General features: G+C 35.6%; 1 protein-coding gene across 1 annotated transcript in view; it reads left to right on the forward strand.

Annotated features, from left to right (window-relative positions):
* The first annotated feature begins 1647 nt into the window (after positions 1–1647).
* suclg2 (succinate-CoA ligase GDP-forming subunit beta) overlaps positions 1648–15547 on the forward strand; it is a 96634-nt gene continuing 82734 nt past the window's right edge. The window contains exon 1 of the mRNA XM_052568840.1: positions 1648–1811. Within this exon, the coding sequence (XP_052424800.1) occupies positions 1728–1811 (84 nt within the window). The 5' untranslated portion in view covers positions 1648–1727. The remainder of the gene's footprint in view (positions 1812–15547) is intronic.

Genomic DNA, 15547 nt, shown 5'->3' on the forward strand with positions numbered 1-15547 from the left:
GTTTGTGAATGACGGCTGGATTTAAAAAAGGTGAGAGAGGTAAAGAATACACCCCACGATGAAAATATGGATCTCTTCCCATTAAAAACTAGCTGGAAAAGAATAGGCCAGTACAAAATAAAAAATAAAATAAAAATAAATCCAGGTATTTTGTGTAATAAATCAACCCAAGCTCATTGGAAAACGTGCCTATACCTGAATCTTTGAAAAAGTACAAAAACATACCCACTTGTCCAATTCCCTGCATTTTCCAGCTGAAACGTTCATACCTTTTCACAAAAAGATACTAAAATATGGTTTCTTGTTCAGTTCCAAATTAAAGTGGTTTTAACATTTCTAAATTAATACATTTAGATTTTTGAGCTGCATATGTACTGCTTTTCTGGTTTAGTAAACTTGCTTGGAAGCACACAATAGTGTGTTTTCTGCCATTGCAAAATGTCAGTATGTGCTAATCTGCATGTTTTGGTTTAAATGCATTAAAGGGGCAGAGGCTTGTTTATGTGACCATATTGTGAAAAAAAAGGAGAGACGCTCGCATGTTCTCCGAGGGTGGTTCATCATCCTCTCTGAATAGGTTTCTGCTGACACACATCAGTTAGAAGCAAATGTCTCTCTGTCATAATCACAGCTTTTTATGATCATTTTGCCCTTTCTGCCCTTTCACAATGTCAGAGAGTAATGAGTGCTTTTAGAGAGTAGAAAAGAGAGTGAGAAAAGATAGATAGGTTCTGTGTATGTGTGAGAGAGGATCAAACCTCCTCCCTTCGATCAATGTTAAAGAAAAACACCACCAAGTTTGGGAAACTGCTATGCAGCCGATCCAACCCATCAAACATCATGGCATCTACAAAATGATCCTGCCTTTATGTTGATCTTCTTTATCTGCTCTATTGTTTGAAATATCATTTGATTAGTGCTGATATGATGAAATCAGTGCTGACATGATTAAACAGTATACAAATAACCTAAACACACAAAAAGTCTGAATAGTATTCAAAGCTACTCAAAATACGTAAAGAAATAGCCTAAATAACTTGCAAAAGTATGTTATCTTTATGTTTATATTAAATGAACAAAAACAAACTAAAAGAGCACACTTTTAGATATAATATATGTAAATCATAATATATTTAATAGTTTTTTTTTTTAAACTTAATATAAATCTATTAAAGCTTTTCAAATGTTCATCCATCAAAATAATGTAGACTTTTGGCAATAAAAGAAAAAAAGTATTTTTGTCCTTAATTAGTAAACAGAAAAAAAAATATGACAAACTAACTATTTATGAAAAAAATATGACAAACTATTATTTTATTATTTTTTAGAATTACTGGCCGATATTTATAGGCTTTCCTTTGATGGGAGGGGACGTATTTTTATTATTGTAATACATTATATATTACACACAAAATAAATTATTCAACAGCTATTCAAATACACATCTGTAACAATATTTACATATATTGTCGTTTTCATGTCTGCATTTACGTAATTATCTGTATTTATATAATACAATATTACTGTATCATATTTTAAGAACACGTCTGTATACAATCAGATTTTTGAACTTTTGTCCCTCAGGGGAGGTTAATAATCTAATGTTGCAGTGCGAATAGTCCAATCCCGTTCTTTGGTTTACTTACGGGTTTCTGAAGACCTCAGCCAACGCTCACTGTCACTCCTCACACACGTGTCAGCGCTACAGGACTCACTTCCGGTTCAACATGGCGGCATCCATGGCATGTCAGGCAGCTTTGAGAGGACTCCGAGCAGCCAGCAGTAAACAACTGCTTGGGAGCCGAAACCAGGTAACAGATCGCAGATCTCTACGTTTCTCCTCCAGTGCGTGATGTGATCAGCAGATGAGCGTAGTGTGCGTGACGCAGCTGCTTACAGCGCCTGATAATGATGCATTTATTCTGCACAAAGTTATGAATACATGTACAAATTCTAATTTAACCTGGCCTTGCTTGTTCATTTAACTAGCGATTTGAACATATGTTTTTCTAGAATGACACATAGACGGTCTTATTAGTAATTTACTGTTCAAACTGTAGGTATATAAGGTGCTTGATACTGTAACTGACGTCAGCATATAAATGTTCAAAAAACACATTGCATGAGCAGATCATGCGGTCTGATGATTTGCAATTAACTTAGACAGAGATTCTTTACGAAAGATTATGGTTTCAAAATCTGAAAATCTAGTATGAAAATGTTGTTTTAAGGATTCTAACCAAGAAGTAGAGTCTTAAATAAGAGAGTTTAAACATTAGCTAAGTTATGTTTATGTTTCCCGGAATACTGATTCCTAAAGGTGATACTTTTTAATAATGTTTGAGTGTTTTGATGGCTTTTTTGCTCTTTTTTTTTTCCTACTTCCATAAGGCTAGAAAGGATCGTTTCACCTTCAGGTTCGTCCTCTATTCATTCAGACAGTGAGCAATAGGCCAGAATCAGGTCCATCTATATCAACCTTTGACCCATCAGTGATGAAACCTTTTCTGCTGAGCTGGCCAATAGCAATTTGCTGTCAGTCTTCGGCAGCAGTTTAAAGGTCATTTTTTCGGTATAGCAGATTTCCCTGCTTTCATAATTCTTGAATTTTGGGGCGATTGACTTTTGTTCCTTTTTTTGGTCTTGCAACATAAAGACATTTTTAATGTTTCCTTATTTTGGGTGTATACTAAGTAGATCGACAGTGGCAGTTTCAATGGATATTCAGTCTTATGGAAAGTGAGAGGCTATATTTTGATGTTATAGAACAAAACTTGGAAGAAAAGTTTCAAGTAGGTCATTGAATAGATCTGAGCTATGCCTTCCATTCTGTTTTAATCCTGACTGATATCCCTAAATAGTTCAGTGGCTGTTGGCACATAAAACAAATGTGTTGGTTGTCAGAGGAAAGAGGTTTGCCGTCTTTAAAGGAACAGTTCACACAAAAATGAAATTTGCTGAAAAGTTACCAACACCTTCAGTTTATATATATATATATATATATATATATATATATATATATATATATATATTAGTGACTTTTTTTTAGGTTTTTGAAATCTCGTTCTGACGGCACCCATTAACTGCAGAGGATCTATTGGTGAGCAACTGATGTAATGCTACATTTCTACACATCTTCTTTGATAAAGAAACCAACTTATATGGACTGGGAGTAGATTTTTAGTAATTTTTTTCACATTTGGGTGAACTATTTCTTTAAGAATGGTTGTTTTTGTCCCATAACTACACTGGAATCAGTTGAATAAGCCATGCACAAATATAGTTTCCCTGTAAAGAGCTGTTTTATAGAGCCCTGGAAATGTAGTTTATTCAAGCCGCCATAAATTATCAGGTATGTTGTAATGCGTTCATACTAAAATATCACCCACCTACAGGCATCTGATAATAACAGCAGCCATAATTTAATAGCAAAATTCTGTTAACGCATTATTGGCTTCACAATAAACCCCTTTGAACACTACAGATGTCGCGTCTGCTTCCTTCAGACATCAATATTGTCTTAAAACAATTTTATTTTGAAATTGCTTCACACGAAAGGCACGGCATCTCATAAATCTTTATGCCGGTTTGTACACAGAGCAAGGACGTTAAACATTGGACGTTCTGCCTAAAAAAGCATCTTTCAGTGACTTTAGTAAGCAAAGTCTGACCTGATTTTGCTTCTTGATGCAGTCGATTTATTGATTCAGCTCGCAGAATGCAGCATTGAAGTCATCATGAAATCTGCTTTTCAGTTTAAATTCATTTTTAATTAAGTGACTAAATCATTAAATAAACACATTTTTCTTATATTTGCTGCTTTTTCGACCTTAATATTATTATTTTGTCCCTGAGCTGGAGTTTCAAAGTTATATAGAGAGGTTCTGTGCTGGAAAATGGCATTGGATCAACACCAATTTAGTGTATAAGGCATCACTTCATTACTCTGTGCAGTCCACTCTGCTGCCATAAGATGTGGTTTAGTAGTGCATGCAAAGTGCTAAGCTAGCATATATTTTCATTTCTGTCGTATAATGAGATGCAACCCGCTGCAACAGGGTACAAGCCTCATCCATCTGAGAGAGGTCCTGCTCTAATGAGAAATTACATAGTGCCAACTGCAGTTATAGTATTTTTAATGAAATTAGTTATTTAAGTCTTGTTTGGTATAAGAGAGAACTGACATTTTTATGGTAATAGACTTTAATGCCTAGGTTTATATCAGCTATTTGTAAAAATGATAAAGAAATATAGATTGTGTATGAGGATCAGTGTTAGATTTTAAAAGCACTAATATCAAGATTTGATGCAGACACTAACAAGATGCAGATTAGAGCAGCTTTTTCCATTTTTCTCTCAGTTTGGACTTCTCATGTTTGGATCAAATCCATGTTTCACCATCTCCTTAGGGATCTGGCTGTCAGCCAGTTCCTGACGACGATCAATGAGCAGTTTTTATTCATCAGTGGCTGCGTACTTTGACGTTTGCACTAGTGCTGGGTAAAAATATCCATTTCCCGATTAATCGTGATCTTCGCTTTGGCGATCACGAAATCGATTGTGGAAATCTTTTTTACTATGCCAGTGTTACCGCTTTTCAGTGTCAGCAAATATACAGTACAGTTTGCAATCAGAATTAAAAGTGATTAGATAAAAAAAAGAACGTGTGCTGCCAAATAATTACAAGAAGATATGTCTCGCTTTTGAGGTTTGATCACAGACTGCACACAATAACAAACAGCATATAGTGTAACCTAATTCATGAACCCTCATGAACGGGTTATTTTTAGTGAATTAAATGCTGTGAATTAATATTCTGGCTTTTCATCACTATATATATATATATATACATATACATATATATATTAGGGCCGGGACTCGATTAAAAAAATTAATCTAATTAATTAGAGGCTTTGTAATTAATTAATCGAAATTAATCGCATTTTAATCGCATATAAATATTTGACCTGAGAACAGTGAGAAGTAATTTTTTTTCACATGGATTTATAGTATACCTATGAATCTGCTATTTGTTTTGCGTTGAGTTGATACTTGAGGCTCGATGTGCTGCGGTGATATGCGAAGTTGCGAACGCTAGTTGGTGCTCCAGTATAATCGGTCCGCCGAAACTCATCCAGTGAGAAACGTTCCGCGGTGCAAAAATAAGTTATTCAAAATGCGGGAATTTTTTTTCTGTAATTAATTAATCTTAGTTAACACGTTATTTTTTGTGTAATTAATTAATCTCAATTAACGCGTTAAAATCCTGGCCCTAATATATATATATATATATATATGCGCAACATAATCAAACATTTGAGCCGGGGGAGTTTTTGAAATTTGGTTTATTTGACAGAATGACCCAATTACTTTTACATACTTTTCATAGGTAATCATAGTAGAAATGAACTATACCAAGATTATTCAGAATCTGTTCAACTAGTCAATTGAGAATCAGATTGGATTGATAAATGCATATCAATACCCAGCCCTCATTCGTTGCATAATGCACAAACTGCGAGCTCAAGTCCCCCAACCCCCGAGCTGAGTGCCTGAGGTTTTACAGAATCTGTTATTTTGGACTTTTAGCACTGAGATAAGAGGCAGTGATTAGCCAGCTGCCAGTCCGCTGTAGTGGCGCTCAGGAGCCGTGTCTGCCAGGTATGCATCACAGCAATTCACTCCCATCTTTTATGACAGCTCGAAAATTAGAGATGGCTTGTCAATGACAATGCCCCCAAAAAGAGCGATGGATTGAAGACAGGCGGTGGCTGATAACGCCAACGCCGCCTCAGAAATTCCTGTCTGGACCTAGAGATAATCCCAGAGCTGTTGTCCCCAGCACAACCCACGGCCGCATCTCCAAACTTAAGGGAACATTTGCCGCTGCAATCGTTCTTTAGGGTGGTGAAAAATCTTTAAGCAAAGATTGAAGACGTCAAAGCTAATTCGCCTCACAAGGCTGCAGCAGCTTGAAAAGCTCGACTGGAGTGTTGAAACAGGACCAGGGGAGTCTGCTGGATGAGGCTGCGTGCTGAATATTTTAAACGAGGGGTGGGAGGGTGCGACTCCTCTGGTGCAAGAACTTCAAACAGCAGGCGTCTCTCCCATCTGTCCACAGCGAGAACACATTTACATTTCCTGGCCGCCAGGGATACAGTAGAGCAAGTTTGCTGTAACCGGATTTGAATATCGTTTCGCCAAGGTTAATAGCCATTTCTGTTGCTCATGAGGGCTGTTTAGGCTTTTTCAATAATTCAGGAAGGCGGCAATCATTTAGGGTTCTGTTGGCAGTCTGTCTTTTGAAGGAGAGGTGCCTCTTTTGAACGCTCCTGTGGGACTTGTATTGCAGTCCATTTGGAATAATTTTTCTGTAATGATTGTGATGAGGCGGTATTTCGTGTTATAGCAAATTAAAAGTTGTTAAAAACTTAACTGCTGTGCCATTGAAAGTTGTGAAAAACTTTGAAAGTCTGTCTATCTTGATATTTGCTCGGTTGGTTTGTGTTCCCATGGATGTCCAAAGGCTCGTTGTTAAATGCCGAGGAGCATTTTAAACATTGCTTATTAAAGGAATAGTTCACTGAATATCACAGTTCCGTCAAAACTCTTATGTTGTTCCAAACTTGTATCACTTTCTTCTTCTGTTGAACAGAAAAGGAGAAATTCTTAAACTGTGTGGGTCGCTCTACTTTATGAAGTTACTAGGAATGGTAACAGTGGGAACTTTCAAGCTTCAAAAAAGTCAAGCAACCACCATAAAAGTATTATTGCGAACCCGGTTAGTCAAAACTGAATTTATCAGTAAATAATTTTAATTGCAGCTTGCTTCTCACACACAAAACTGTAGCACATGATCCTTCAGAAATCATTTTGATATGCTGATTTGGTGGTCCAATATTAATAATGTTTCTTCTTCATCTTCTTATTCTTATAATCAGAGTTAAAAACATTTTGCTGTGTAATATGAACCATGTAAAGTTCAGTGAACACCATATATTTTAAACTGACTTTAAAAAAAAATATATTTTAAAGGTCACTTCTGATAAATTTAATGCGTTCTTGCTACATAAAAGTATTTCTTTGTCTTTCTTTGCTTTCCCCTTTTTTATATATATAATGTTACTTTACTATTCAAAGTTTTGGGGATCACAGTGTCCACAAAATATTAAGCAGCACAGCAGTTTTTAGTGTTGATAATAAAAATGTTCCTTAAACAGCAGATCAGCATATTAGAATGATTTCTGAAAGATCAGGTGACACTGTAACTGGAGTAATGATACTGAAAATGTTCAAATGTAAATATATTAAAATGGAAACCAGTTATATCATTATTATTATTATTATTATTATTTTTAACTGTATTGTTGATCAAATAAATACAGACTTGGTGAGAGAGTTCTTTTTACAATAAATCTTTTAACCAATAGTGTGCTTGTAGCACTTGGGTAATAAAACCACTTTTATAGAACTTCTGCATCCTTTATGAAGCTTGAAATCTGCAGATCTTTGAACGTTTACTAATTGCTTAGAAACAGCATGTTCCAGAGATGTAAAAATGGGTTTGGAACCAAAGTGAAGCTGGTCCATGAGTGAAATCTCTTTTTCTGAACTCTATTCAGTTTCTTCGCCCACTTCCATTTTGTTCAGACTTGACCTCACTCCTCCAGACCTCTCTCCTCTGAATGATGTTCCTTATTAACTATGCTAATTGCTAAATTCATATCTGCAGAGAGTTGCCTTCACCTTCAGCCCATGTCTGTCTTTAGGAGATTAAGGCAAAAGCGTATCCCATGATGCAAATCTCTGCGATCTAAATCCTTTGGCATGCTCTGCTGACTCCCCATAACTCAACTCCGCTAACTCACACGCGTCACGGCCTAACGGAGCTCTCTTGTCAACTTGTCAAAGGCTGCTGCTCATCCAATGCCCACCTGACCTCGCTCAACGGAAGTCATAGTTAAAATCAGACTATGAAAAAAGAGTGCATTCAGATGCCACAAATGACTTTATTTGTTTTTTCCCCCCAGCACAAGCTAATTAACTCATTGCTTCGTTATCCAACATTGTGACTTCGAAGGAATATTGATGTTCCAAATTAAAATAGTTTCACCATTTGATCTCTAATTAGTGTGTGCAAATGCTAAAACTGTGTAAACACAACTTATTAAATCTTTAAAGTGTCTCTATAGTCTTATCGTAATGAGCCCTGAACTTTCAACAGCACTTTATTAGCTCCATTGTTTTAACATTGGTATTGTATTATTCATGATAAATGGCAGCTATCATTTCTGAATAAAGTAAACCAATTAGTTACAATCAGGAATGGGGAAATGTGTTAATTTCTTAAATCAAAACGCCCCTCAAGGATTCCGCAAGTTAATTAAATGTGAGGCCATTTGGAGGTGCTAATTAGGAAGAGTCATTTCAAAGGGTTTAGGGCAGAGCTGTGACTAGTAATGAGGATTTTAACCCCTGGAGACTGCTGGCCTGTGACTGCACTATGAAGGATCTGATACAGCTGACTGGGCCGCTCCTTAAACACTGTTTGTCGAAGAATCGGATGCTGATAATTAGGGAAAGAATTAACATATAACAGAGTAGGTGCGGTGGTTTACTCCGTGACTAGAAATGTGTAACAGGTAGGAACCTGGTTATATTCTGATATCTTATTTTTTCTACCAACTTATTATAGTTTTTTTATTCCTTTTGTAACTTTATTGTATATTTTATACTTTTTCAGACTTCCTTTCTATTTGGAAGTATTAGATGTTGATAATCAAGGAAATATTTAACATAAAATGCAGCCGGTTCATGTGGATTGCTGTGTGACTAGAAATGTGTAAGAGACAGGTAGAGATCGAGAAGCATGTAGAGGTAATAATTTGAAGCATTTTAATGTGTATTTGTACTTTTTGTGTGTGTGTGTGTGTGTGTGTGTGTGTGTGCAGGTTTCTCATGCATTCTTTGAATAGATTTGAAACTCCTGTTCTGTTTTTAAAGTCACTGAATTATCGTAAAAGAGAATTGTCTGATAATTGTCTGATATTTATCAGTGTTATTTTAGCATTATGATGTTATTCTAAATGACCTTTTGTTTTTTGATATTTTCAGTTATTTATTATTTATTTTATTATGTGCTTTTATTTATTTTATTATATATTTTATGTGTTTTTGAAATTATTATTACAAATATTTTTTTTATAGTATTCATTAGTATTCATTAGCAACAGCACGGATATTTACTGTTCACTGATGTTTATCTTATATTAACAATTTTTATTTCTATGTACTTATGCAGGAGTTTCTTTTACCCAGGGAAAAATGGGAATACAGTAAATGTACATTTTGGGGTGATTATACAAACGATGTATGCATTTAAAAATTTTTACATGGAAGTGTGTGAAAAATGATCTCTGGGTTAATGTTTTTTTTTATTTTTTATTATGCGCAATGAAATAGCATTGCCCTCTGAAAGACCTCAAGAAAAGCTCTCGTAAGGATGTCCCCAGAATATTTCCTTGTTTGAGCTTTTAAGCTCCTCTTCCTTCTCTCGGAAGAATCGGATTGGTCAATACAGATTTGTAAATACCCCCTCATGAATATGTAAATGTAAAAACCCATATGCCCCAGTGAGGACAGCAGTTGTGTTGCTTAATTTTCTTTGCTTTTTGTCTTCCTGCAAGAACTCTTTCAGGAATCAATTCTTCATCGACTTGAGATTTCCATTCTCTCTGTCTGGCTGATGGAGCAGTCTAATGTTCAAGTCATGCTAATGTTGTGGGCAGACTAATAGTGTACTAAATGTAGTCTCCATTGACTTGCCTGCACAGTCTGGGTCTTTGGCACATTGAGTAATTCTGTAATATCTGAATCAGTTTGTAAAATCTGCAAAACCCCCAGATTTCATTTTTAACGGATGAGTGAGCACATGTGACTCTCCCTTGTGGTTTTGTAAGGACGAATGTTGATTTATTTCCTTCTTGTTTTCTTTTGCATAGTGATTGTGTCTCATCCATCAGCTAGATGCTTAAGCATGTCCTCCTGAGTTACTCTATCACTTCCTGTCTGCCTGGCAAGAAGCTATGAGATCGGATCTCTAAGCAGTTGCTTGCTTTTAGTTTGTTGTGCTTTTATAATGGTGCATATGGTCAGGCAAACTAATCATGTTAGTAAAAGATGACATTTAATCAAAATGGATCATATTAACTTCCATAATCCATGTTCAGGCTTATAAAGCATAGTTTCTTTACTGTCAAACTAAACTAATCAACTTTTTCTACATCTGAAACAGTTTTACTTTTGATGTAAGTCCATGCAGGTGGAGAAAATTTAAAATTATTAGGGATTCAAAATATTGATTTTGCAGTGAATGGGTGCCGTAAGAATTATAGTCCAGACAGACAACATTAATATATAGTTGAAAACCTTTTTTAAGTGGAAAAACTGTGTTTGTATTTGTAAGGTGTTTTAACTAATGATTTGTTTATTACAAACACAGCTTTTCTCTTCACAAGATGTTTTCCGATGGAGTTGTGATTTGGATTATTGTGATGTTTTTATCAGATGGTTAGATTCTTTTCTGACGGCACCCATCCACTGCAGAAGATCCATGGTAAGAAAGTGCTGTAATGCTAAATTTCCCCAAATCTGTTCAACTCCCCTGTATCTTAGATGGCTTGAGGGTGAGTGCTTTATAACAAATCTTCATTTTATGGCTGTACTATTTCTTAAAATTTAGATTTTTAATTTAAGTGTTTTGTTTTTAATTTAAAACCGTTTATAATTGTAATATATTGACCATTTGTTGGTTATCGGACAATAAGTACTGACACGCCCAACTAGAATTTTAATATTTGGTATATGCATCCCTAAATATTAAATAATAATTTTGGTTTCACACTAAACATCTTGTTTAACTTGAAAATGTTACATTATTAAAGTTAAATGTTACAAATGTTGTTTGTCATTAACATACGGTGGCATTTCAAACTCACTGTTTACTTTCTCCCCTCTCCACATTTTATGCAGACACACCACCCAAACAATTCAAAATGCTATTTTTTTTCTTATGTCACAGTTAATGAGAAGCAGTGAAGGTATCAGAATAGGGTTATAAGAGCAATGACTGAGCCAGGAGTCTATTACATTCAAGAGCAGCAGACCCTCTCCAGCACCTCGGAGTGTTTTTTCCCCTCTGCTTGAAGTGTGTGCGTATTACCTTCATATATCCAGCTGGATTAGCATAGACCTCGTCATCGCTGCAGTGCAGTGGCCCATAGAGTAAAGTCGATCTGTGTTCCTATGCACATGGAAAACGCACCAAGACAAATGCACAAATGTAATTTCAACACACTTTTCACTAGGAGCTAATTTAAAACAAATGCATCAAAACAAAGTCAAATCTCTGATTGCATACCATACTGTTCATCACTTTTATCAAATAAATGATGCAGACGAGGCTCTACAACCTTAACTCTATGCCTGACTTTCTAAAGTTGATGTGGGGGCCTTACAGAGCATCTGCTATCTTGTGGAATTTGATGCAACTGCTGCCACAGCTTTTCTTCGTCCTTTCACCTTTGTGAGAGAACAACAATAAGTCAAGATCTGCTGTGGGCCACCATGTCCTTAAGAGACATCTGGCCTCCCAGAGGATCCAGAGAAGCTGTTTCTTTCAATGCTAATAAAGGGTACAAACTTGAAAGAAAAGCAAATGTATCTGTTTAGGTCAAGTGAGAATAAGGTCGTTTTAGGACTGTGGAGTTAGTCCACATTTATGTGGCTCAGATGTTCTCCAAGTAGTGCGACCTACTGGATAAAGCTTAAAGAGTTAGTACACCCATAAATGAAAACTCTGCCATCATTTACTCACCTTAATATAATTATGAAACTGTTGTTGCTTAACTCTCCTGTGTAACACAAAATAAGATATTTTGAAGTGTTTTATCCATTGGAACCAGTTGACCTCTACTTTGTGGACATGTTTTAATATTTTTTTGCATTTTGGGGTGAGGGTTCATGTCTGTTTTCCCATTGGTTGCTTCTGAAACCATTGACTGTGTAGAAATTGCTTAGTAGACTTACTAGGCTAACTGATGGATTGTTAAGTGTCTCGACTCTGTATCATTCAATCAATGTTTAGGGCTCTTTACGCACTTCCCAGCTTTTATGAGGAGACTGCAATCTATCTTGTTTGTTGACCTAGTTGTTGATCTGAAAAATCACAATGTAATTTCACAATTCATAAGGGCGTAATACATATATTACTTTTTTTCCCCTTCAGGTCATGGTAAAAGCATTGCAAAACTGCTTGTGCCAGGTACAAATTTAACGTGGTACATAACAAGAGCATGTCCCTTTTTGGGTTTGGGAAGCAGCCTGAAAAGAAGACCATAAAATAAAACCAGGCAAGATATTAAAGGGTTAGTTCACCCAGATAACAAATTTATGTAGTTAATAACTTACTGTTATTTCAGTATGTTGTTTCAAACCCATAAGACCTCCGTTTATCTTCGGAACACAGTTTAAGATATTTTAGATTTAGTCCGAGAGCTCTCAGTCCCTCCATTGAAGCTGTGTGTACGGCATACTGTCCATGTCCAGAAAGGTAAGAAAAACATCAAAGTAGTCCATGTGACATCAGAGGGTCAGTAAGAATTGTTTGAAGCATCGAAAATACATTTTGGTCCAAAAATAGCAAAAACTACGACTTTATTCAGCATTGTCTTCTCTTCCGTGTCTGTTGTGAGAGAGAGTTCAAAACAAAGCAGCTTGTGATATCCGGTTCACGAACGAATCATTTAGTTCACCAAATCGAACTGAATCGTTTTAAACGGTTCGCATCTCTAATACGCATTAATCCACAAGTGACTTTTGGCTGTTAACTTTTTTTTTTAATATGGCTGACACTCCCTCTGAGTTCAAACAAACCAATATCGCGGAGTAATTCATGTACTCAGACAGTACACTGACTGAACTGCTGTGAAGAGAGAACTGAAGATGAACACTGAGCCAAGCCACAGAGTCTTGCACTTTCACCCCCCCCCCACCCAAAAAAATATTTCCGCTACATAAGAAAAAAAAATAATGCTTTAATTGACATAAAAAGTCATAATCATGACTTGAAATGAGAAAAAATCTATGATATAAAAACAATTATCGTAAGTTATAATTGAGTTTAGATACGTCATAATTAGAGTATAAAAAAGTCTATATTATGACTTTTTAATCTATATTTTCACTGTCATAATTTCAACAGTTTGTCTAATGATTTTAACATTTTGTCGTATAATTACAATTTGAGTTTTTTTTTTTACGCATCTGTAGACATTATTGTTGAGTATCCACAAACTATTTATTTACTCCTTTACTTACTTATTTACTATTATTAGTTTGTTTATTAGTTTTTTATGTGAGTGCATCAGTGCATCTATTTGCTTTAACTCTGTTTATATGTATATGCATGTTTTTTTTTTTTTTTTTGAGCTTTCAACAGCTGTGTGTGTGTGTGTGTGTGTGTGTGTGTGTGTGTGTGTGTGTTGGTGTTGGTATTTAACTGGTGGTGTCTCCAGAGTGCTGATGAAGATAATTACTGTTGAGTCTCAGGGGAGATCAGACACCTGCCGTCCCCCTCTCACCAGCACTCGCGCCCCTGACGCCCACCTCCTGCTTCGGATGCACCTCTACCTCTCTTTGCCCTTGAGTGAACTAATAACCTGTACAGCTACAAAGTGGGCTCCCGCTAAATTTAGCGAGAAGGGGGAAAAGGAAACAATTACCACTAAGATTTGCAAAGAGGTTGCCAAGGAGCTCTTTTAGCACTTTCACAGTCCGGTTAATCAAGCGGAGCCGGAACTAGGAATGCCGATAACACCTGACAGGCAGAAACACAAAAATATAACTGTTAGGCATATATCAGCACCTCAGATCAAGACTTATGTTGATATTTTTAAACTTCCATTTAGAGGTTCATACACCTGACACCTGCTATCTGATGCTGGTTTTGCTTTCCTGGTTGCTGGTTTGGATGACTGGATGAAAGGGTCGTGAATCTGAGGATGGTTTAGGAGGCATCTTTTGGTGGTTGCTCTTTTTTTTATGCCCGATTAGAAAATTCTAGAAATTTGTGGCCGCCTTAAATACTTGGGCATTTTGATTGGCTGTCAAAGTTGTTATTGTTTATCAGTAGGGATGTAATGATTCACTCAAATCACAATTCGATTAGATTCACTTTTATTTATTTATTTATTTATTTATTATAATTTTTTTTACAAACTGAGATTTATGACAAATTGTAAATTAGATGTGTCATTTTATTATTGATTGGACAAAATGCTGTACATTTTCTTTGTACTATTATAACACTTGCATATTATTGCAGTTTTGTCGGTTTTGATCAGTGGTGGACGAAGTACACAAATCAAGTACTTGAGTAAAAGTACAGATACGTATAGTAAAATATTACTCCAGTAAAAGTAAAAGTACTCAATTTATTATGTACTTAAGTAAAAAAGTACTGAAAGATAGATGTTTGCAATTGTATATAGGCTACTTAATTTAATTTTATATTAGCACATATATTTTTTTATAATCCTACTGCTCAAAATACTTGTTTTTTTCCCCAAGTATTACCACTATGGAGTCAAGATATATTTTTGTTGTGAATATGGACTACGTTGACGAGAGTAATGTTCACAGTGTGAAGCTTACACTGTGATTTACCCGAGCAGAGTTGACCATCTGATTTTCACCAGTAAGAAAAAAGTATTTTGAAGTTTGTTAGCGTTTGTTTAAAGTTTGTTAGCGTTTGTTAGGTTCATTTGAATCAGTGAGTGGTCGACTCCAGAACAGCTGCAATAGGATAATTCTAATTCGTAAACTAATCATTTGGTGCGATTTGCGATCCGATTTAAAAGTTTATTTTGAAAAGACTCAGTTCGTTCATGATGAATCAGACACCGCTTCTGCGTGTCGGAGCACGTGATATATTAGAGGGAGTAACGATATGTTTTATGAAATGTAGTGAAGTTAAAAGTACGATCTTATGCTTTGGAATGTAGTGAAGTAAAAGTAAACGTTACTCAAAATAAAACTACTCCAGTAAAGTACAGATACTTGAAAAATTTACTTAAGTACAGTAATGAAGTAAAGCTACTCCGTTACTGTCCACCACTGGTTTTGATGGCTTCTATTGTCTTCTTATGTTTAAGTGTGAGTTGTTTGCTCCATTAAATGAATCTTCCCACTAATGCTATTATATTGTTCATTCAGACTGATTTGTGATCGCAAATCACGCATGACATGAGGCGGGAAACAGCTTGGTTTATTAGCTTAACATAATGCTAAAAGGTTACATGCTTCATAATTAAAAAAACACTTTTTTATTGAATGCATAGTATCGCTAATTCAGTTTTCAAGTTTCAAGTTATTTGTGTTTCCCCTCACATGTTTTCTTTTTCTCCTGAAAGAACAATCCACCCTTCTAGGATTGTCTCGCTCTTCGTCTCGCATATCTCTTTATTAATATTTGTTTTGGGAAGTTTAT

Source organism: Carassius gibelio, chromosome B11 (assembly GCF_023724105.1).
Source record: "Carassius gibelio isolate Cgi1373 ecotype wild population from Czech Republic chromosome B11, carGib1.2-hapl.c, whole genome shotgun sequence".
Taxonomy (NCBI): Eukaryota; Metazoa; Chordata; class Actinopteri; order Cypriniformes; family Cyprinidae; genus Carassius; species Carassius gibelio.